This window comes from Pocillopora verrucosa, chromosome 11, assembly GCF_036669915.1.
Source record: "Pocillopora verrucosa isolate sample1 chromosome 11, ASM3666991v2, whole genome shotgun sequence".
NCBI classification, from domain to species: domain Eukaryota; kingdom Metazoa; phylum Cnidaria; class Anthozoa; order Scleractinia; family Pocilloporidae; genus Pocillopora; species Pocillopora verrucosa.
Window position 1 is genome coordinate 9,645,376 of NC_089322.1, and position 25,171 is coordinate 9,670,546.

At 38.3% G+C, this 25,171-nt stretch overlaps 2 protein-coding genes and 1 pseudogene across 2 annotated transcripts; 1 reads left to right on the top strand and 2 right to left on the bottom strand.

Annotated features, from left to right (window-relative positions):
• The first annotated feature begins 10,435 nt into the window (after positions 1–10,435).
• On the top strand, positions 10,436–14,699 carry LOC136284318 (uncharacterized). Its single transcript, XM_066174481.1, has 3 exons — positions 10,436–10,808; positions 13,389–13,610; positions 14,416–14,699. Exons 1-3 carry the CDS (start codon positions 10,751–10,753, stop codon positions 14,586–14,588), a joined length of 453 nt encoding a protein of 150 aa, XP_066030578.1. The 5' UTR covers positions 10,436–10,750; the 3' UTR covers positions 14,589–14,699.
• Positions 14,700–15,642: 943 nt separating this feature from the next.
• On the bottom strand, positions 15,643–19,878 carry LOC131780059 (uncharacterized). Its single transcript, XM_066174480.1, has 3 exons — positions 19,721–19,878; positions 18,100–18,318; positions 15,643–17,104 (listed from the first exon to the last, which is right to left on the bottom strand). The coding sequence occupies exons 1-3, from the start codon at positions 19,779–19,781 to the stop codon at positions 16,845–16,847; spliced, it is 540 nt and encodes a 179-aa protein (XP_066030577.1). The 5' UTR covers positions 19,782–19,878; the 3' UTR covers positions 15,643–16,844.
• Positions 19,879–23,739: 3,861 nt separating this feature from the next.
• LOC131796959 (uncharacterized) lies at positions 23,740–24,763 on the bottom strand (annotated as a pseudogene).
• Positions 24,764–25,171: the final 408 nt, after the last annotated feature.

Sequence of the window (25,171 nt, forward strand, 5' to 3'; positions counted from 1 at the left end):
TTATTCTCATGACCTTAATGGTTGATTCAATCATCATACCGTGAGGAGAAATAAGACACTGGTCACTCTGACATTGTGAAAAGGTTACGTAGGGTCGCTAAGCTTTTCCTTGACGTTCCACGATAATTTTAAATCATATTTTGTTTCTTTTTTTTTTTTACAGTCTGCAAAATTTTCAACACGACCGGGCTTATGTCATCTTGTACAACGGATTGCTGTGAGGGAGACAATTGCAACGGAGTCTCTGGAGCTGAAGCCGCTGGTCTGTCAGTCTGGCTTGCAAGCTTCTCCGCCATTTTGATGGCCCTGCACAAGAACTTTCTCAATTGATTTGTGAACTCAAAGTAGTTAAATATTCGTTTTGTTTTCGAGTTTGGCAAGAAACTGTTGAGAACACGAGATAAAATCAATCTTTGAAAAATAACTTTTGTTACAGTTTTGTGCAGGATTTTTGATTACCTTACTAAGGGCCCTGGCGCACTAGGCAAATTTTGAGAAAAAAAATTTGTCATCAGTTCAGTGAGACAAGTGCACTTGGTGTTTTTTTATCCCACCAAAGTTACATATATTTTTCAGGCGTGAAATCTGACAGAGTTTTCAATTTACAAACCACCATTTTAAGGAATACGTCAATCAATGGGTCCTTCCCTCTTAAAAAAAAAATAGAACTTCTCGAGGAAATTCTTGACAAGTTTCAAGTTCCTGAGCCTCGGCTTGATCCTGTCACCCCTAAAGCAAACCTGAAAAGCTTTTCCCTGTTTTCCGTAGAAGAAGTTTGTAAGAATGTTCGAGAATCGTCTGAAAATCGTCTGGTGCTTCCAGTCTGTTAGTTCCTGTTTCCACACCCTATAATCAGTATGCATATTCTCCATACTGCTCTTTATACATTTCCTAAGGTGCTGACGAGGAGAATTTGTTTACAAATCAAAAGCTCCTTTCAGTGTGGATCATTTCCTTTATTCTCATGACCTTAATGTGTGATTCAGGGATGAAATTGTAGGGAGAAATTTGATGCCAGTCACTCTCAGGGGTTAAAGGGTTGGGTCCTTCCTTGGCACTATAGCACCCTCATTGAGATGGTCAATTTATCTCACCTCGGTGGTCATGTTCCTAAAAACTGGAAAACTGTTATGATCAACCTTCCACCAAACAAAGCCAATGTTGAACTGGTTTATAAGAACTTCCGTTCTCTCAGCAACCTGCCATTCATTTCCAAGGTATTGGAAAAGGCAGCTCTAAAACAACTCCTTTTCCTCCTCGATCACGGTGAAAAAATACTCCGCACCCCTAGAAAATATCCGGAAACTTGGATCCTGGTTTGCTGTTCGAATGCGGATGAATGTCAACATCGGTAAGATCCACAGCGAGGTTTTTCGTGGACTCTTAAGCATCACTCAAAGAAGAAAATTCCCTTCCATGCAATCGACAAAGACACGGGTCCATGCTTTTGTATCTTCTCGCCTTGATTATTGAAACTCACTTCTTTTTAGTCTACCTAAATATCAACTCGATCGTTTACAGAAAGTTCAGAACGCCGTAGCTAGGGTGATTCTTCAGATAACGAAATTTGACAGCATCACACCGGCTCTCGTCGATCTACACAGGCTTCCTGAATCATTTACAGTTGAATGTAAGTTGCTTTTTTTGTTTGTAATTCGTTACACAATCTAAGCCCGCCTTACATTAAAGATCTAATGCTTTCCAAACTATTTTGTGTTTTCCAAAATAGCATTTTCCGTGAAAAATGGACCTTTTAGACATATTTTTCATATCGATTCCGCAAAATATCGTGCTTTTTTTCAGACAAAGTGAAATGTTGGCTTCAAAGAAGCACTATTTAGGCAAAAAACACGGAAATTTCCCCTATTTGATAAAAGCAAAATGCTTCAGTTTTCACGGATTAAGAAAATGTGTTGCTTCAAAAGAGCAACATTTTGTATAATTCAACGGAAAGTTAAACTTAGGTACATTTTACTCATACAAATATTCATTTTTTTACTGCGTTGCTTGTTAAATCTGGTCAAAGTGCACATAATGCTCTGCACTTTTAAGAATGGAACGATAAAGTCTTTGATTTTAACCCTTAATATGTTTAAGCGGTTTTTTCGTTCATTTTTATTTTACATGGTATCGAGAACTGTAATGCAGAAATTCTGCAAAGTTCGACGGCCCAAGCGTGCAAAAATTCTGCACGCCTTGACGTCCAGTGCTGCAGAAATTCTGCATGGTATGGCGTCCAATGATGCAGAAATTCTGCAAGGTTTGACGTCCAGTGCTGCAGAAATTCTGCACGCCTTGACGTCCAGTGCTGCAGAAATTCTTCATGGTATGGCGTCCAATGATGCAGAAATTCTGCAAGGTTTGACGTCCAGTGCTGCAGAATTTCTGCACGCCTTGACGCCAGTGCTGCAGAAATTCTGCACGCCTTGACGTCCAGTGCTGCAGAAATTCTGCACGCCTTGACGTCCAGTGCTGCAGAAATTCTGCACGCTTTGACGTCCAGTGCTGCAGACATTCTGCATGGTATGGCGTCCAATGATGCAGAAATTCTGCACGCTTTTACGTCCAGTGCTGCAGAAATTCTGCACGCCTTGACGTCCAGTGCTGCAGAAATTCTGCACGCTTTTACGTCCAGTGCTGCAGAAATTCTGCACGCTTTTACGTCCAGTGCTGCAGAAATTCTGCACGCCTTGACGTCCAGTGCTGCAGGAATTCTGCACGCCTTGACGTCCAGTGCTGCAGGAATTCTGCACGCCTTGACGTCCAGGGCTGCAGAAATTCTGCGCGGTATGACGTTCGCAGCAGCAGAAATTCTGCAAGCAATGACATCCTGAGTTAAAGAAATTTTAAGTGTTGCAAGGTAAATGCTGCAGAAATTCTGAGTCGTTGCTTTTCCATTCTCAAAAAAGACAAATTGTAGAGGGCCCACGCATACCAACAGTTTCGATCAGTTTTCTATTTATGCTTTTTCTATTTTTCAGTGATCATAGTTGAAATAACAATACTCTGTATGCTGATTTTATTTTAATGATTGGATGAACTTGTGATAATAACTCCACGGTTGGAAACTAAAGGCTATTAACAGAGGCCCATACCCGCTTTATTAAACAGAACTATTCATAAATCATGCAGGCTTTTAATCAAATGCCAAAAGGTAAGTTGTTGAAAGGAAATTAATTTTCTCTTCCCTGCAAGAAAAAAAATCGTGTAATTGAATTTTTGTACACATTCAGGATGAGCTCATAACACATTTAAGATTCTTTTAAAAGTTTGTTTTAAAATTTTTTTAAAATTTCGTCTAATCAAAGAAAAGATGGAAGTAATCCTGTTTTGGCATAAAGAGAGCTCATCTGTTGCAGAATAAGATGATCTGTTCATTTTTAAAGAAATTTAAAATTAGATGACCTTGGAATGAGGACACTTAAAGTCGAATTTACATTACCATCACTGAGTGACGATATCGTCATTAATTCATATAAGATAAATGTTTTTCCTCGAAGTTACCCGTTCAGTAATTTTCATTTCAACTGACGATACAAGATTTAGATTTTTGACTCCTCTTCCTTCTGTTCTCAAGGCGATGCAGTACTGTTGATCCAATAGTATCCAAGAAAATTAGTCTTTCACTGCTCACACATAGATGTCTAGGTGTCATTTGCCTTGAAACAGACCAGTGTACAATTACGGGGGTTTGTAAGGCCTCCTTCTGTATGTATGGATCTGAAAAATTAAAAGAAAGTGAAGTTACATCACATGGACATTTCAAAACAGGATGTATGAATTCATCAACACTATCTTGACTATGATTTGAACAGGTCTTGGTGTAACTAGGCTAGCTTGGCTTTTGCGCAGATAATGTTTTACTGAAGTTTAGCTGTACTGAACCTTTCGTATAACCGTGGGTTTACTGAAGCAAATTGAAACGCATCCCTTCAGTGAATTCGTTGGAACTAATTTGTCCTGAGAGAGGACCAGCAAGATATTGCTGGCCTAAGACGAATTTTCAAAAAATCAGTTCACGCTTCTAATCTCTCCTCTTATGTTCATGGTTTCAGGGAAATCTTGAGGTTTTCACGTTATGAAAAAAAAAATTCAGGTTCAATTATACTTCAGGCCTCATACAATTTCGTAAATTCACGAATAACGTTAACCTTTCAGTAAAATTTTCGCGTCGCATTATAACTTTGGCCTTCATCACGCGTCACGAATAAACCTTAGTGATGCACCAGTTTATTCATACCTTAAGTTTCCTCTCAGAAAGTGATTCTCCACAGGGTCCAGCAAAGGAATGTGATGACTTTTGCAAAAAGTCCGCACCGATTATTTTTGGAGAAAAGGTAAACTCTTGTTCCTGTTCTGTAAAGATACGCAGCTCCTGATTGTATTATTTTGATGCACCATACTTCCAATACTCCCATTCCCCTTATCTTTCGGAGGCATCTAGCGTATGAAGAATTTAACGGACGCAAATGACATGTGAGTTAGTTCAAAGACCAACTATTTTCAAAGCCGACAGACCCATAAATCACGAACTCGTGTCTCCTCATCATTGCCTTTCTTGTAATAAAATTTAGGGCGTAATTAAGAGCGGCGAAGAGAAAGTCACAAACAACGACATTTTTTGTCTGAGGTTTTCACACCTTCAAATCAAAAAGAATATGACATTTTCCCGTGAGTGCTAATCTAATCAACTTAAAGCTTCCTTGGTTCTTTCTCTTGCTCGTTAACTGTTCGAAATGCCTTGCAATTGTAAGGCCTTGTCCACACTAAACCTTTTTAAGCTCAGAAATTTGAGGTTTTTTTTTTATAACCATACTAAGGAAACAGATCTATTTTTCTTCGTCTCGGCGGGCTATAAATACACTGGCGTCACATTGGGCATGCACGCAATTATGGTTTATTATAAAACTGAAGAGCCGCGACGCCGGCGGTTTTGAAGGCAGCGATTTCGCTCAATGAATACTGACCTTCACAGGCTTAGCGCTCACGGCAGGCCTAGTTAAAGATATGAAGTCTCCATTCGTTTGCATTATATACCTAATCGGCGAGCATAGGCCGGGTTAGTATTTCGATTAGAACTCGTAAGCTGTGCACTGTCCAATTTCACCAACGAGGGACAAAAGACCCTTCAACCTGTTGTTTTACAAACCGCCAACATCCGCTCGTAATATCCTAAAAATCGTAGAATTGGGCTTTAGTCAGTTTTGCTATGCGCTCTTGTCAGACTCTGAGTGGAGTTAACTTGTATCCGTCGAACAAAAATATTTCAACCGATGATGGCGAGGACACCGGAAACATATCCCAGTTCTACGAGCCATGATAATTCTTACAATTCGGGAATCACCATCAGAGGCCACTGTAAAGAATTTAAAGGCTGACGTTTCGAGCGTTCGCCCTTCGTCAGAGCGATTAAGTAACGATAAATGGTCTGAGTGAAACTTTATTTGCCAGGCACAAGTTTGCGATCTCATCGATATAAATACAATTTTACCAAAAGCGTATCGAATCGTCATCTCTACGTCTATCTCTTATTTATGAATTGTATGTTTTAAGTCCTCGATGGAGATGTAGAACCCACAAACATTTGATAAAAGCACATTATAGGCCAATTTTGTTGTTGCGAAAATTGATACGATGCATAAGTCACTTTTGTTGAATTACACTTCAATAAAAATTAGTAAATTATTTCAGATTTCTTGGATTCCGTCGTTGTTTTCAATGTAGAACCGGGCCAAAACCAGAAGGCGCCCTCACGATGGCTTTGTAGAGTGGTCTGCGGTACATTATCCCTTTCATTGGTTTGTGCCTTATTAGGCAACATTGCACGGTTTCATTTTTCTTATCCTAGAAACAGTTGCAGCTGACAGAGAGAGGGGATTGTTTTTCTAGAGGCTTATTTTGGCCCTCTTATTGAGATACACATGTAGCATTATTACCTACTGTAAACATTGGTGGAGATATTAATTAAAATCTGTGATACTGTTAATTTAGTTTTCCTCTGAATAGTGAACGTTTTAAGGTTTACATTAGAAGGTTGAGCATTAATTTCCCTGTAGTCTTTACAAGACAATGCAAGATTTAAATTGCTCTCAATTTATCACGTATACAGATATTTTAAAACAGGTCAAAGGATTGAAATCGTGACTAGTTAATATATTTGGCTAGAGTAGATTGCTTATTTGCTCAGTTTTTGCATCTGATCATAAAATAAAGTGATATGACTTAAATTGTATGTTGTATTGCTTACTTTTTTTTAACATTTTAATATTTAAATTTTATTATGTGGCATTAAGCCATGTGCTATTTTAGGTACATAATTCCTATTGAAAGTTAATTGACAGAATATTCGTGACATCTGTTATTGACTGGTCAGAGAAAGACTGTTATATTCCTGTATCCATGAGTGAATTTCTGCAACATCTAGTGAATGAGAGGATGCAGAATTTCTGCAACATCCAGTGTATGAGTGGTCACAGTGTTTCTGTGACATTCTGTGACATTCTGCGATATCTTGTGAATGAGTGGTTGCAGAATTTCTGCGACACTCAGTGAATGAGTTGTTGCAGAATTTCTGCAACACCCAGTGAATGAGTGGTTGCAGAATTTCTGCAACACCCAGCGCATGAGTTGTCACAGAATTTCTGCGACACCCAGTGTATGAGTGGTTGCAGAATTTCTGCGACACTCAGAGTATGAGTGGTCGTAGAATTTCTGCAACACCCAGTGTATAAATGGCTGCAGAATTTCTGCAACATCCAGTGTGTGAGTGGTAGCAGGGGACTAGTGGTTTCAGAATTTCTGCGACACACAGTGCATGAGAAGTTGCAGAATTTCTGCAACATTCAGTGACTGACTGTTAGCAGATTAGACGGATTACCTCTGCATCTTTTCATGATTGTCCATTAACACATAGTTTCTTACGGACACGCTAAATATTGCAGAGGAAAATTTAAATTTTCAATTTATTTTAAAATTTGTCCGCTAGATTTAATAATTTTTAAGTGATTACCAAAACTTGCAGAGGAAAATCATTAATTTATCCAAAAATGTGCTATTTTGGGAAATACAAAATAGATTGGAAAGCGTTATCTTTTAACTCTTAAACCTGCCTCTAACTATGCTCTTCGCTCGTCTACACAATCTCTTCTGTTCGTTCCATGGGTCAACACTTTAGGATCATGGAAATCGTTGCCGTAACCAATCAGATTGATTGATTACCATATTTAGTAACACACCTTCTTCCACAGCCGTCACGTGGTACGAAGAATGCACCGTGGTGGTATAGTGGTATTCTATACTTCTGACTGTAAGCGAAAGTTTCATGCGATTATTCCGGTTCAGCGGGGTACTAAAAGTTTTTTAAATTTTTGAATTTTAAACTGAACAATTGAGTTAAACTGAGAGACTGCAAAATGAAGGAGCAACATACGTTTCCGTCTTCAATCTGATATAATAATTTATCTTCTCCATTCTTAACAAGCCTTGTTCACGCTTGGTTTCCTATTCTCCAAAGGTTTCCGCATCTTACCGCAATAGCGTTTTGCTCTCCTCCAGTTCAAGCTCAAGGAAATTTTCAGGGTAAAAAATATATAAATAAATAATGGTTCAAGATGTGTGCCTCAAGTGTTTTCAAAGTTGTTACTTACAAGCGACCCGCCATTTTCTTCTTTAAGACATCTCTGTTCTCTCGTACTTTTTCTGCGTTGCATAATATCGCGTAACTCATCTGGGGTCATTGATATCGGTAGCAGTCACGCGAAGAGCAAAATATTCCGGCTATTCCGTTCATTTTCGTCTCTCTCGCATCCCTGGTTCTTTCTATGAAACCAACCGGTAAATAAGATGCTCGCAGTCTTCAAGGAATGAAGGGAATTAGTGAAAGGTATAGTTAAATTAGACGAAAAGACATCAATTTAACACGCAATTCCCCTCTAATCACAGCTCTAGTGTGTTCAAAAACTGAATACATCGCCTTTAGCAAAATTAGACAAATAAGTTAATTGCATCAGTTACATTTTCTCGTCTTTACTACTAGCTGCCGTTCTTTTGCGAAAACGTTGGCTCTTAGACGTAAGATTTTGCTCGGCTGTTCTTAGCTCAGTTGAATTGGGGGTAAGCCACATAGATAAGACTGAAAGGCAAATGGCACTGAGATTATTGTAAGAGCTTTCTCCAATAACGCTTCAGTTATCATCAATTCTAATCGATTTACGACTTCTGGCTAAATCGATGGCCAAACAAATGATTTGCTATTTTTTTTTTCTCAGAGCAGGGGACTACCACCCCGGATCGAATGTGAAATTACTCTCTGCACATTAATGACCTTACTCTTCGACGATAATAGCCAATTTTCCGTCGCTTTCGTCTTCACGCCGGCTTGTGCGGTCACTTAAAGAGAACAATGAAAAATGATGAGCTGATATATACTATAGTTGCTTTCCTGTGAAAAACGAGTCTCCTGGTTCTGCTATTGCTTTAACTTTGCAGTCGTTTGAAAATAGGAAATAAACAGGTACAGAAAATAAAGGAGTCATTAGGTTGAAGTGATAAGCTTCACTTAAAACAGTCCTATTCTATTAGTTTAATTAAGGATAAAAAACAAAACAAAAAAAGCTGCTGAAGGAGGAGGCGGGAGGGGGCTGTTAATCTCTCAACCCCTCCCAAGGAGCTATTCTATGCTCCTATAGAAATAATACACCGGACGTCAATTCCACATGCGTACAACAAAACCAACTTGTAAGCTTTGCTTCTCAGCTGGCATAATAATTTCAGCTCTAATTTCATTGTTAAATATGCCTATTAAAAAGATTTTTCAGTAGTTAATAAATTATTTGATGAGCTATTTGATCTAGGGCGAATTCAAGTACAGTGGGCACTAATGAGCTATTTATTACGTCGTGTCATCTGCATACAGCTGTACTGAAAAAGACAAAGATCATTAGCAAAGACGTTGAAAAGCATCGCTTTATAACCTTCCTTGTTGGACTCAAAAGCGTGTGGGCAACTAATGCTACACCATCCTGTTGCACTTAACAATATGGGTTAAAACAGCTTTGAGGCTGTGTTATGGACTACATAGCCTTTCAGATAATAAAAAATAGGGTAAAACGCATTAGATGAGTCAATCGGTACTTCATAATTTGTTTTCAAAAGAACGGCGCCATTCATTAGTTAACTTAGAATTAACTTACAGATGACTATCAGTTAACTAACAGTTCACGTATATTTCAATTAACAATACTCCAGAGAGCTTATAAGACTCGTGCAGCATTATAATCTGATAGCTGATAGGCATTGGTATATTTACTTCACACAATTTTGGAGACGATTGACCGTGGTGAGATGTATGTCAGGTTGTTTTTTTCTAACTTCTCTAAGGGATTTGATCTTGTGGATCATAATGCTCTACTGCATGAACTGGGTAACCTGGATGTGGACCCACATTTGATGAGGTGGATTGCTGCCTTCCTCACAAATAGGAAACAGTGGGTGAGGGTGGGGACGGTGCTGTCCCCAACAATACAGCTGAATGGCGGAATTCCCCAAGGAACTAAATTGGCCCCTATCTTGTTTTGTATTCTTGTGAACAGTATAGGCTAAAAATAGAGTCAAATATGTAGATGACGCTACAGTTATGGAGTTTGTCCCTAGGCTTTCTCCTTCATACTTGAATTTTATTGTGTCCGAAATTTACTCCTTTGCTTTCTCTAGGGGAATGGTTCTCAACAGCAAGAAGTGCAAAGAAATGTGCATTACGTTTTTACAGTATTGCCCGTTTTCGCCACCCCCTTTAGCTGTTGGTAATTCTATAATAGAAAAGGTTTCCTGTTACAAGTTGTTGGGGGTACACTTATCAGATAACTTAACGTGGAACGAGCATGTATTTCCTATTGTAAAGAAAGGAAACAAGAGGTTATATGCAGTACGTGCTCTTAAGAAGTGTGGTTTAACTGATGGGCAGCTTATCTTCTGACCTACTATGAAATTTAGTACCGCGATGTCAATTTTCAAGACCATATGTCCTTAGGGCAGGAAGAACCGTGTCTGTACCTACCTCCTCAAGATCTATTAGATTTGGAAATTTTTGTACCATTAAATATCAGAATCATGTGTAATATACTTAACTGCAATTTATGTTATTACTTATAGTATTTAATGTTTACACAATATTTAATATTTATATATAGTTGATATCTAAAATAGTTCTATGTATGCATAATGTAGAAGTATTTGTAAATTATGACCCGCCTTGTAATTCAGTTTCTACTGCAAGAAGGCTGAATAAACGATCATCATAATTGCAAACAATCTAATTGTGAATTAAATCTTTCGCTGTAGCCGGTGATGTCATTATCAACTCTCCATAGTGTTTACCATACTTTCCTCATAATGTTTGTTCGGAGAATTTGGTGTTAAATCCAAACAATTCATCTTAGTTGGAATTTTTTTCCATTTCCGCTACTTGTCGGCTTGATAATAAGTTTACACTGCAAGCTGGCAATAATTGCCCATTGATCACTTCTGTGAGCGGGTGGATCAGTCGAATTTTTGGTTTGCTCGCGGCCTGTAAGACGATGTTTTCCGCTTGAATGCCACTACCCGTTCGATTGGCTGAGTGCAACAATACCTAGCAACCAAGCCCAACTGCTGTCAGTTGTCATTGCAATTTACAGCGAATCGTGAGTTTCGTCTTGCAGTGCGTTTGTCATTTGATGATCAATTCTCACACCCTGATAGCAAAGTTGGAACCATGGAAACTTTTTCTGTCGCTTTTGTTGCTCTAGTGACTTTGTGCAGTGCATCATCTGGTGAGTTTATCTTCCTGAATTTTCCTATTTTAAAAAAGAATTTCCGTTGACATCTTCTAGCTCCTTATATCCGGCTCAAATGCATAGATGTTGAGTCACTGCGGAACTATTACACCAAGATCAGCTAAGATCACGGCTTTTTGGGAGCGCACAGATTCAAACGGATTTGATAGATGAAAGTAAAAGCGAAAAAACGAGATGTGCCTTCAGAATGTACGAAGTTGATATAAAATGGAGACGTCAATTTGTTTTCAATTTACTTAACCACGTTGGGATCCGAGCATAAAATATACGCCGCCTCCTTACTTGGAATTCCGTGAGTGACTTGCCCTTTAAAACTTTCTTGGAAAAAGTTCTCTTCCGCGTTTCAAATTAAGGTCCGATCAAGTTGAAACTGCAAACCCACCCAGAATTTAAAATCAGTAAAAGACGAATAGAAAGATCACATAGAAGCAGATTGAAAGTTATCAAAGTTCACGCGATGAAAGTGTTATAATTTTGTTGTTCGTTGATGTGTTTCTTGCATTTATTTATTTATTCATTCAATCGTCTTTTGAGCTACCGAGTCCGCGAAGCATGTTATCACCTGTTCAAGTTAAGTATAACATAACAAGTTTCGTAATTCAAAACGTATATGAAGGTGTTCTGTGCACCCCAAAAAAGCAGATGCCAACTCAATGCTTGATATCATTTGCCATGTTTAATGTGAAATGAGCTGTATTCCGCAAATACCTCTTTTAAGCGAACGCAGATCTCAAACTGGAGTCCTTTTGAGAGAGAAAGGGGTTTGTAAGAGATTATTCTATTGTTTTACCAGTATTAATCGTGTTCAATTCGACTCTCCAATGTTCAACAACATCAGAGTGCCAGATTTCTCTCACGTATTCTTGTATACGATATCAGTTGAACAGAAAGGTGTGCAGTACGTCTATGGGCTAGTTATTGGTGTTTAAACACAAAATAGCTTGGTTATCAAAGACTCCTGCAAGACAGCTTAAGCACTTGATGAAACAAAACCTACTGTTTTACGTTGCACCAGTCAATTAGTAGTGTTGTGTTATACCTCCCAGCTGTAAAATGGAACAAAATGGCTCGGTGATCAAAGGTTCCTGCCAGTAAGCAAGTTGAATTGTATTAGAAAAGAGAGACTTAGAGTTATTTAGCACTTAACAAATTGGCTTATTCGTGCATTGAATTATGTTTGAAAAGGGAGCTTAAGGACTTAATTCCTGCAACTCATCACAAGTATGTTTTGAATTGTATTAGATAAGAGAGCTTTTAGAGTTATTAGGCACTTACTTAATGGCCCTAAGGGAAACGAAGCTTACTTTCTGCCGTCGGGCCACTCAATAAATGTTTTGTTAAACCTTAAAAACTTAAAAAAGGGAACAAAATGGCCTGGCGATCAAATGCTCCTGCAAGCGAACTCTAGGATGTACTGAATTTTATTTTAAAAGAGAGCTTTTAGGGTTTCAAGCACTTTTAAAAACGACAGACCAGTGTGTTTGCGAATGCTCTCAACTGACCCAAAAAAAAAATCTTTGACGACGAAAAGCCCCCTGCAAGCCAACTCAAAGATGTCTTGAGTTTTATTTGAAAAGAGGGCTTTTAAGGCCTTTAAGGCTGTTAATGACAGGCCCTGTGGATAACAAAAGTCAACGATACCTCTTTACTCAAAAACATGACAAACTATATACAAATTACGTCTTAATTGCAAAATTAATATTATTTGTTTATGAAGGCGGGCCGGCGAACAAATGCGCCACGGTTTCGAGGTGCAGGACCTGATCAGGTGCTAGTCGAAGGTTCAAGTTATTTTTGGTACAAGTAATTAATGAGTTTTGACCCATGGTACGTGACAAATCCTCGTGCAATTAGAAAACGTATGTGATTTGGCAAGTACCACAAACTGACTTGTTGACCCTGCATTTTACTTCGAATTTTACTCGGTGATAAAATTATGCAAGAGAAGTGACAAATTTTTGAAAAGGAAGCTTGTCTTCGCAATTAAGTAGACATGAATATCTACAATGGAGCGATGGCTCCTTATCTCTTAACAGATCACATGTTCTCAATCGATTTGCAAACAAAAACTATTGCATGTTGCCCGTAAACTGTTTACCAGTAAAAAAATCCAGCGAGATGAAAAATAAACTAACGTCTTTGAAGTTCTGGAAGCAATGTGCACGAATCCAAATTAAAGCTTCTATTTTCTCTCGTAGATCCGGAATCGAGGGTGCTTTTATGCAAGAGTAAAACACAAAACTGGAAAATCTTATTGTTAAGACAAACATTGCATTGTTGTTAGTAAAGGAACAAAATTCCTTTCATTAAACAATTATTCGCCGAAGGTGAAGTGAATATTATTCGCAAATATTCACTGAGTCTGAGGCGAGTAGTTTTTTTAGTATAATCGCTTAGGTGCTTTCCAATTCTGTTGTAAATATGCGTTTTGAGTTTTAATTGTTTCGATTACTCAATAAACATTAGATTAAACAGAGATAAAAAGTTTCAATTGATTCGATGATTTTTGTGAAATAAGAGAGACTTAGAATCTGACCTTCTTACGCTACTTGACAGCATTCGCAATAAAGTGCGACGTATGCAGCAACTTACCACCCGAAACTGGATATACAGGTAAATCCTGCATTGAACCAGAAGTCTTGGAGTGTCCTGTAGGTTATGATAGATGCATGACCATCGACATTAAAGCAATGTTCCCTGACATTGGTCCGTTTGATATGAAATTGAAAAACTGCTCCATCAGCGCCTTAATGTGTGCACCGGACGGGCCAGCAAACAGTAAGTAAAATATTTGAGTAAAAGTTTCGTTTCCGGGAATGTTTTGGATTTGCTTCATCTCGCTCTATGCTTGGTCCAAAAAAAAAATTACGCCATCCTCTCATCCAATCAGATTCAAAAGCAAAAACAAACGTGACTGACGTTTTCCCTTGCTTTAGACAGCTTGCTGTCAGCTTGCTCTCATTTTGATTAGCTGTCATGATTAATTTGGTTTTGGTCTACGAAAATCAATCGAAATTCGCTCTAAAATGATCCTTCTGATGATAATTAGAAGCCTGGGAAATGCTCGCAATCAAAACACATAAACAAAAAAACAAGACATGAAAAACAACAAGAGCAAAGATGACTTCAACGTGTTTTGAATCTGATACTTTACGATGCCCATAAAGACTGGTTGGCTTGAATCTCAAGGTATTTTAAGAAGCTGACAGTTAGTCTTAGTCCCCCAAGATTGACTGGCATCTAAGTTCTCCTAACAGTATTACTGCTAAGTCAAACATTTAGGTTAAGAGAGCACAGAAAATGATCGCCAATTAAAGAAGCTCTAGATTGTCATGCAGATTCTCCTAACATGGGGAACGCATATGAGTATACGCCTGGTGATTTCAGGGTGTAAAGAGTTAATGCAGTGTTTCTTAAAATTGAGAACAAACTTTAACTATCGAGTCTTGGTGTCCCTTATTGGAAAGGGTCACTCATTCCGAAAATTTGAGGAGAAAAGTATCGAGCATAGGGTGTCCTGTTAGAAAGGAGCTTTTCTCTAGCTCTTATATTTAATTTTTCATCACATTTTCTTCTTTTATAGTCTGTAATCGTAGTACAATTAACATGACGTCTTGTTCAATGGATTGCTGTGAGGGAGACTTTTGCAACAGAGGTGAATCTGGTGGATCTGGGGCTGAAGCCGCTAATCTGTCAGTCTGGCTCCTAGGCTTCGCTGCCATTTTGATGGCTCTGCACCAGAAGTTCATCAGCTGATTTGTAAACCTCTATGTTGTCAATCAAGTCCACTGGAGGTATTATTTTTAGCTGCAGCCCTGTTCAAGAAGTGAGCAACATCAAAACCCCATGATGTCAGAAGAGGAGGGAAGGAGGAATGTGAGGGAACGGGAAGGGGAGGGAAGTGGGAAAAAATGGTATTTCCCTTTTTTTGAAGTGTAGTATTTTGATAAAAAACCTGAGGTGCCGGTAATTGTGTTTCAATCTCGGTATCAGCCAAAAGGAATAAATTTGTTAATTTTGATTTTTGAATTTAGAGTTTGGACTTGACATTACGTTGTGTGGAGCCCATTCTTTGGTGTTCACTATTTTTCACCTTTTTAAACAGACTTAGATTCTTTTCCCACCCATCGTCACTTTCTTACTTACAGCAGTTGTTTGGGTGATATTGACTCTGAATATCCAATGGCCAGAAGCAAATGAATAACTTGTCAAATTTTTCAGCCGTAACAAGTAAATACCATTCAGGGCTTCTTTCCTTATTTGTTTTCTCTATGAAAGAGCTGTCTATCGAGCACCTCAAGAAGCTCAGGTGCAAGGGTCATTAACTACTCGCATTTGCTGATGCAATATAATAAATGGGCTTGAAGCACACCCTGATCGAGGGTTACCCCTGCATTTCGCAAATAAGTTATGTACTTTTGTCATGCGTTCATACCTTCATCTTTGACTTCACCCCACCCAGTTGAAAAAAAGGTGATTTGTTGATTTGGACTTGTGGAACCCATGACTCAAACAGCGTTACGCAATAGAACCAAAAACATGGAAAGAAAAGTTTATTTTAATTTGAACAGATCTCTTAAGACCATGTGAAGGATTTAACCCTTTATATTTATTTGTTTTACTCTACGATTTTCATTAATGTAAAAAAATTAAAAATTGGTGAAGACAAAACAGATTAATGGCGAGGAAACCAAATATAAACCAATTACAAGCTCAGGTTCTCTCAAAATTAATTCAAGATATGTAAATTTAGACCACATACAAAATTAATTGCTCTAGAATTTTCTACATAACGCTACGCAATCTTATGACCGTGAGTCCTGTAAACATCGATTCCAGTATGATAAATCTATCACACGGGTATCGTAAATGCTAGAAATTCGTTCTTTTTTTGCTTCTGAACGGTCAATTTTGGCCCTTTTTTTGAATAAAGAGACATTTGTAGGTCATTTTTCGTTGCATTTTATTCAGTAATAGCTTCTGGTAACACGCGATTATCTGGTAAGCCCGACAAATTTGCATGTTGCATTTTCATTGATTTGTGTCTGAAATGTTTCAAGCTCTGAGGGAAACCAAAAGAGTAAAGCACTCTTTAAAAATCGGACCAAGAAGAGAAAAAAAAAACAGGCGGAATTGTGCCTCAAGAAAACACTGCCAAAGTTGTGATGGAAGCTGAAAATGACTTGAACTCAAGTTTTACCGCGAAGTGTAAATAAAAGATTTTCTAAAAGATTTTTTTATTTTCTAAAAGTTACGTAAAAGATTTACGTAACTTACGAGATGTCTTGGTTTGTTACATGTTCTCCTCGACCCATCATGGAGCGAAAGAAGGTCTGCAAACATACACTTTTTGAAACGTTTGAGAAGCTTTTCGAGATTATGACAAACAAGAGCAAGCCCGTACGAAACGGGATGGAACGGAAAGTGTAACAACGGACTTCTGTGCGAACCCACGAATTGGAAATAAAACATTTCGTTAGAATTTTTTACATTTCGGGTTGTCTATGATCATTTTTATTCCACCTCCATACCAGCAACTAATTTAAGGAACGATTTGAGAGGAAATCATTCAGAAAAAAAAGATACTTGCGGAGGTCATTGAAAAACATGCCTTGTAATTGATGAATACTTTGGCTAACTTATTTATCATCACATTCATGGAGCTTAACCTATTTCGTGACACAATTTCTTGGTGGGACGGTAATTTGAGAAAGACTTCCCTTGGATAATTTGAATTTTATACATTTTCCTAGAGATTGATTTAAAATTCTTTTTAAGGAACATACTGTTATCCCTTTGTTTCTGGCTTATATTTTTGAACCAAAAAATTCGTTAACAAAATCCTTTATTTAAAGCAGTACGCGTTTTCACCCAGGATGAAATCAGTTACACTCTAAATCCTTACAAGTAATAAAACTAACATTGGTAACAAACAGTGTATCATATTTTTCTAGAACTAGCGAGCTTTAAGTGGCAAAATGTATGAAATGAAATAGCAAGAGATAGCTGGTCTTAGTTAAATCCCACAATCTTTGGTAGAACTACGGCAGACAAAATGCTGGCGATGCTCACAGCTGGTCCCAGTACTGCGCCGCATGGTTTAGATGTAGTGGACTGGACCACACTTGCAGTGGACTGGATGCCTTTTTTAGTTGAGCCCTCCCCAGCTGTAGATGGCTTTGAAGTGGACCCTCCAGTATTACACAATTCGCCCTGGCAACAGTCCATTGTACAGTTGGAGACTAGACCGCCATCACTGAGCATTTTGCACGCTGTTGAATTAAAAAAAAATAGTTTTCAATCAATGTGAAATCACATGTAATAACTTAACAACACAGGAGCTTTTCTGGTGTTCTGCATGAAAGCAGATACTTCTTTTAGTAGCTTGGAGATAAATAAGCACTCACAAGGATTTTATCCACAGGATCAAAAGATTGAAAGAAGGTATCTAGCACACCGTTTAACATGGGACTGCAGCTCCGTAACGTTCTTAGGAATGGTCACTGAGATTTTATCTATACTCCCAAAAGTCAGAAGCACTTAGTACAGCATGAAAAATTAGCACGTGACCATAGCAGCACGAACTGAATAACAGCTTTTACATGAGTAGTTCTCGGTTAGAGATTCAACCACAGAGGTGAGAGTTTCAACGACCTTAAAAATCCCCAAATGCTATTTCCACTCAGCAACATATGAAATAAACTGATTTACAAATATTACCCTTGAAAGGTAGAAACTTAACTGCATGCACAACCCTTGTTTGTTTGTTTTTTTTTTGGCTGCATACACCAAACCTGACTAGCAGGGCATGTCACGCATGATATAAACCATGTCTCCTGCTTATCAGCTTTTTCCTTTAAATAGTGTCATAACAAATCTCCCTTGGCGCTTTCCTCACGGAATTTCATTTTTGCCTTCACGGACTATTTCAGTTTTCATAATTCATCATCTAATTAACAAATAAATTCCAAGTTGCCGTGCGTCTGTTCAGTAATAATGATACGACAATTGAAGACTTAAATATATTATATCGCTTGGATGCACTTGGATGGTAGGCCACAATGGAAATTTTACGAAATTGGAGGGCATAGAAAATGGAGGACTAAGCGCGTAATGATTTGTGGTTGACTAAGATCCTTTAGCAGAAAGAAATACGTGGTGTAATACCGCTAGTAAAATCAAACTAAGACTTTGGTTTAACAAGAACAAAGAAGAATCGTCATGTTATGCGATTTAAGTGAAGATGGAGAGGAAATTCTTTCTTTACAATTAAAGTCAGACTGGGGATCACAGGCTGCGCTAACTGAGTAGTTTCTAAGCTCGACGAATTGCGGTGCACCAATGCCGATAGACATGTCATACTTCATCTTCATACATCTGTCGTAAAAAGGAGGACAAATGAGCTTTTTCACATTGTCGAGGTTACAACTAGTTCCGCCAAGAACTTGTGGAAGGTTGTAACATTCGTAACACTGAAGAGACATAGCTGTTGGGTAAAAAGAAATACAAAGGTTAGCATATGATTCTTACGACTCAATACAGAATGTATAAAGGGGTAAGTTTCTAAAGAAACTGTGGTTCTGCGTCGGTGGGAGAGTATAGAAGGTAATTAAGTGTTAACAACTGAGTTTAAAACGTAAATTAGCCACTGTAAAGGGTAAAAAAGCAGACGTTTCGGGCGTTAGCCCTTCGTCAGAGCGATTGGCTCTGACGAAGGGCTAACTCTTGAAACGTCAGCTTTTTTACCCTCTACGGTGGCTAATTTACGTTTTCAACTCAGTTGTTAACACTAAATTACCTTCAACACAGAATGTATGTTGGCGATTGATTAATATTATAACAATTTTTAAATATTGGTACGAACTTTAGTTCTCTGTTTTGGGAGGACACCTAGCTTTGCACAAGCCTTCTAGCGATTCTAGAGGTAGCATTCCTTCACTTCTTCTTTGCTTATGGACTACAATGCTTTTACCAAAATAAAAAAGGAAAACTTAATCGTTGCGATCAACAAAAAGCCCGACGCGTTGTGCTAAAGCTGGAAAAACAATAATCAAAATCATCCTGTGTCAGGTATGTGTGTGCGAGGCGCATTTAGCTAGTTTCTTGCTTTTCATTTGAGTCTCTAATAAAACAGAAATTTTCCAATTGAAGGTTACAAAAGGCTTTATCAAAGCATTAGAAGTATCATAATGCAACTTATAGACAGGAAAGAGACCAGTATACGTCATCCTGCTTAAATTTAGCTCCAATAGCCATGATTTCGTAGAAGACATGTGAAAGTGACTACAAAGATTTCGTTGTTACGATATACGCATCTTGATTTAACTACAGCAAATGAAAAACCAAAGAAAGCAAAGTTAAAGTGTTCTGAGGCAATATTCTAGCCTAATTTTTCGGAAGAACAAGTTCAATAAATGTGCAAAGCAGTCAGCTTTCCTGTTTGAGCTGAGGTGACAGTCCTCTGCTTTGAGGATAAAAAATGAGACCATTTACTAATTCCAATAACTAATTTGTTATGACATCGATTCCATCGAATAGAATGAAAGATGACTGTACGATTAGCGGACAAATCACTTGCTATGATCTGCTGCTGGCCTTTCAGTCTAAACCATCTGGCTCACTCCGAATTCAATCATGCAAAAGAGAGTGTGGCCTTATCCAACGTTTTCGCAAAAGAGCTGCAGCTAGCAATCAAGACGAGCAAATTTAACAGATGCAAGACACATGCTTGGTTTATTTGCTTGTATAACTGTGATTGGAAAAGGGTTTAGTGTTGAACTGATCTATTTTCAGATATTCAACCCATAACTTTCACTAATTTCCTTCATTTTATTTATGGCAACTACAAACATGTTATGCATGAAACAAAGATTATGAATCTTACTTACCGGTTGGTATCATAAGAAGAACCATGGAAGCGACAGAGACGAAAAGGAACGGAATAGCCATGACTCATGGACGAGAGAGTTGAAGTAGACCTCTATGGAGGAAACCTGGGTGTGATTTTGCCGCTACTGCAAACAGCCAATTTAAAGGCAAGGCAAGGCAAGGCTGTGCTATTTATATGAACTCAGGCATTTCACGTGACTAGAGTGTACACGCTATCTGTGAGAATTATGTTCTGTGCGTGTCTTATATCGATATCAATGACCCAAGATGAGTTGCATGACAGTGCTCTGAGTTGTTCTTCGTGACACGGAAAAAGTACGTGGGAACAGGAGCGTTTGTGGAAAGATGGAGAATATTACAACGGGTAGCATGCAAGTGACAGATTTTAAAAAAATTTGAGGCACACGTCTTTATATTTCGAACTATTAAATTATTTTTCCTCCAAAGCCCAAGAAGGGGTCTCAATAAATTCTTGCGGTAAGATACGAAATCGTAGGAGATGCAACAAGAAATCAAGCGTAAACAGGGCTGGTTATATTTATAGACACGATTAAAACAAGTTGCGGATGACCATCTTGCTACTTCAATTTACATCCCTCCGTCATCAACTGTTCAGGCTAAAACCAATTTAAGTTATAATTTGACGAATTGTGAGAGAATAAGCCACCCTATTCAATGTGAGGACAAGACACGACCGATTTACGCCAACATAACTCCTAATTCAAGCCACCAAGCGAGTTCACAAATATGTACATTCTCGAAGTTTAAAATATCAATACCTTGCTGAACCGGAACTCCCGTTTACACCCAGCTCACTTTTCAACGTAAAACAGAACAGCGAAAAGCTTAGACATTTAAAAGAAACGGAGGGGGGGGGGGGAATTAGGGAGTGATAACGTTTTCAAGGGGAGCTGGGAGGAAAGTCAGCGCTAACATAGTTAAAAGAAGGGACCATGGCAAATTGGATGTTTCTTTTATCCCATACACCCACTCGCCCATCTACTGTTCTCTTCTTTTAGGGGCCTCGGTGAGCAGGCTACCGTTTTCTGATAGAATCATTGACATTACAATTGTCAATGATGGGGGATTATTAGAATGCTAGAAATCCTTCCGGGGGATCAGGTAAAGTTTTTAGGACCCTTTCCCCCCTCTTCGCCTCTTCGTTGGAGTGTGCCATTCGAATTTAGTTTTTGTGGAGGAAAGACCAGATTTACATACGCCATTGCAGCAAACAAACGAGCAAACTCTCACAACTTCAAAATAAAAAATTTGAATTTACTCACAATTACTTTCCTCGCCGTTTACTTAATGAACAGAGGTAAATCTTCGTACATGAATGAATCGTCGATGAGAGTGAATAATACTTTCCGTTAGATCATTGAATGTTTTTGAAGGAAACATTACCGTGACAGTCCTTGCCACACTAGTTCCGTTGTTTTTCAAATGTTCTTGCGCTTTTTTTTTTCTTACGCACTCTCTAATTGACAGGTGTCAGATTGTGACAGATACTTGTAAAATAATGTTTCAAAGTTTGTTTGGAAGCCTTTTAAATCACTTTTATTCTCACGCAAATGAAAATGTTTCGGTGAGGTATCTCTCTTTAATTTGCATCACCTCTATTTTACCTACCTTTTACTCGCTCAAAAATTGTTCATTTTATGGAGGATCTTGCCGTATTTACAGCCCTAAATCATTCGGGATCCTTTCGGAAAGAATTTCGTCAAGTTTAAAAAAAACAAACATGTTACTTACCGGCTGGGAGCTTTTTTTATTATTTGTGTCATCACGGAACGAGGTTTATATCTAGCGACTCTCCACTTTGTTTGGGAATAATTTTTTTCAACCGAAGGAAAACGTTGAGAAAGGTATTATTATCATATTATTTGTTTTCTGCCGGTATCCTTCGGATCATTAAAACGTTTCATTCGAGGCCTATTAGTTGTTTAACTGAGTTGTTGAATTGTTGATGAAAGCTGTGTATAATCAATTTTCGTTGAGGATCATCATCCGTCTTATTTCAATTCAGCCGATTGAATTTACCATGATGCACTTTGGTTAATTACATTGTGGGTTTTTTAGCTCATTTAGACTGAAAGCAATGGATGAGGTATCTTGGTGGAGCAGATGTTGACGGAAGTTGTATCCGTGGACGGAAGTTGCATTGTAGACCGTGAACAATGACAACCTCAAATCACATTTCTAAACTTCTAAAAATGCAACTTGAATCGAAAAGCCAAAATGTTCACACCTAGGGGACCTTTAGCGGGTTCATTTCAAATCACACCGTTACCACGCAGAAGAGCATCATCATCAGAGACAGTCATATTGGCAAGCCACGCATTTGCGTTCGTCTTCATTTGGTATATAGTAATCATTACTCTATCATTGTGCTTGTGCTCGGGAGCTCTTCAACATACAGTGAACACATCAATTATAGCGGCCAAGATGGTCTAAATATTTTTTTTCGAGCTCCATTATTTCGGTCCGGACTTGAGGCTCGCTCAAACAAAAACAGCAATACCAATCCGGTCAGTACAAAATGCAGACTGCAGGCAGCAGACCGGGTACAAAATGCAGACTAGGTATAAAATGTAGACTGAGAATTTATACCGGTTTTTTCGTCTGATACGTGATAAAATATCATATTAAAACTTACCGAGCGTCACGCAGTCGCTTTTCCGCGATCATCTTTTACGAACATTAGCAATATTGGGGAAAATTCCTTGCCCGTTTCTTGATCACAGACGTTCTGAAAATAATTTCAAGCCTTCCAAGAGTCTTCTCACTTTGCGCGCGAGTTACTTGGTGTGACGTCGGCACAGAATTTACCAACTTAATAAAAGTGGATGTAGATGTAAATGAGGTGTCACTATCGAATATTTAACACGCGCAATATTCGAGAAAAAATTGACAGCTTTGCACGTGGTCCATACGTCTCATCTTTTTAATCAATATGTTCACTTTGTTGGCAAAAATCCGGGCCGGGACCAAAACTGTTCCCTCGACTTGATATATTTTTAACGTTCAGGGCTGTTCGCGGACTGATTTTCACATATGTGCCTTATATTGTTATTGGCTTACATGAGGAACCGGCGAATTTTTATAGGGAAAAGCGAAGCGTTGCTTTCGTGACTGGCCATTTGTTTACTTTTCTGATGGTTTTATCTCTCATCTGTTTGGGGATTACGCAAATATTGATATGTGAAAATCAGACTATATGGGGGCTTGAAATTCTATTAAGAACGATTGTGGCCGCTTTGTTAAATACCAAATGCAACGACCGCTTTATTAAAAACAAAAGATATCAAGAAACGAGCAAGGAATATTTCACAATAGTGCAAATGATCGTGAAAGATGAGGGTTATAAATATTTTGCTGCTTGAGCAACATTTGATGCCTGATCATGCCCACCCAGCCCACCCTCCGCCCCACAAACACACACACGCACCAACAAAAAGGACACTGTCTGCCTAATGACCTCTGCCCATCCCACCTCCAGCCCACATAACCTTATTTCCAATTCCCATCACGACAAACGAACAAGTTTTCTTATCACACAACTGCCCAAAAAGAAAAGGAAAATTTGTTCCATTAGTCTTGAAATTTCACATAAACTGAACTCAACTGTACCTATATTAAACAAGTCCAAGATATCAATACAAACTTAAGCCATAACATGAATGAGCTGGCTCCAAGAGCCCTTTGATTAATTATATTTGCTGTTGGTCGCTGAAAATAGCTAAACACTTCTCAGTTGCTAAAAACTGCTAAAAAAAAAAACCAAAACAAAACAAAACAAAACATTATAAAAACAGGTACCGAAAAAATAGAGCGAGAGGGAAAACTCGGCATAAAAAAGATAAACTAAATAATGTAATGTCTGTAATGCTAAATCTCCGAAGTTTGTAAAAGCACCAATTTCGACAGCTCTGGTTTACAACAGTCCAGTGATGCTAGTAAAATAATTACGTTATTCGTTACACGATGGTTGCAAGCGTTAACGATCTCTTACTTAATAATGACAATCTTTAATGAGGAAACTTTTTCACTAAAAAGTGGTTTACAAAAAGGACCTCGAAAATTAAAAATTAAAAATTTACAATGAATAAAAATGCTAAAAGATGCTACTAAAAACTAATGTATCTTATGTGTAATACAAAACTTAAATCAATGAATTAAAAATCTGACGCTTCAAAATATTTACATTATCAGAGGCTCGTATAGTTTTGTCCAGCGAGTTAAAATCACTTACAGCATGATAGCCAGTTCTTTGTTTGCCCCAGTTTCTTTTAACGGATGGAATTTTGAGGTTTGCTTTATTTCTTGTGTTGTAACTATGCTGTTCTTGCTGAGTGACTAATGTTAGTTCGTGATGCGTGAGACCATTAAGACATTTATATACATGTACGCATCGGCGCTGGAAGCGCCTTTTTTCTAGTGTTAACCACTTCAGTGTAGTTAACGCATCAGACGCAGAGGAATACAGTGGTCGATCTAATATTATTTTAGCCGCCTTATTTTGAAGCACTTGCAAACTAGACATTAAAGTTACATTATGTTTGTCTCCCCAAACTAAATCAGCATACTCGACTGAATAAGGGCATAACAAGGCTTTTATAAAAAAGGATGCGCGCCTTAAACGGTAACAAATGCTTAATGCGTCTAAGTAGGCCAAGCCTTTGATTAACTTTCCCTGCCATGTATTCGACATGATTTGTCCACGAAAAATCAGACGATATTAAGATTCCAAGATATTTAAAACAAGTAACATTGTTTATACAATGATCAAAGATTGAAACAGTTAGAGCTATTTTCCTCTGTAACTTCTTGTTACTGCCTATAAGCATGCATTTGGTTTTGTCCAGATTCAGTGTTAACTTATGTTCATTCAGCCATTTCGCCACAGCCAGGAGGTCTTGGTTGAGCTTTTCAGTCAGCTCCTGAGAGGAAGACCCATAGCAGTAGATCACCGTGTCATCTGCATAAAGTGATGCTTGACAGGCATCTAGAACGCTTGGCAAATCGTTAATGTAGATGACAAATAGCAGAGGACCCAGAATACTTCCCTGAAGGACCCCATGGGTAACTGGCAATTCATCAGACAACTCATTCCCACAACATGTACGCTGTTTCCTGTCAGTAATGTAAGAGCGGAACCACTGAAGCGAGTTCTCACATAAACCAATTTTGGAGAGCTTGCGTAACAAAATCCGATGGTCCACAGTGTCGAAAGCCTTGGTTAAATCCAAAAACACGGCCCCACATAGTTTACCTTGTTCCTTGTTCAATAAGACTTCATCAGCAAATGATTTCAAAGCAGATTCAGTAGAGAGACCCTTCCTGAATCCAAACTGTTTCCTTGTGAGAAGGTTGTTAATAACCAAGTGCTGGTACAGCTGGGAGTGTACGGCTTTCTCGAGAATTTTACTGAGTGTCGGTAAAATAGAGAT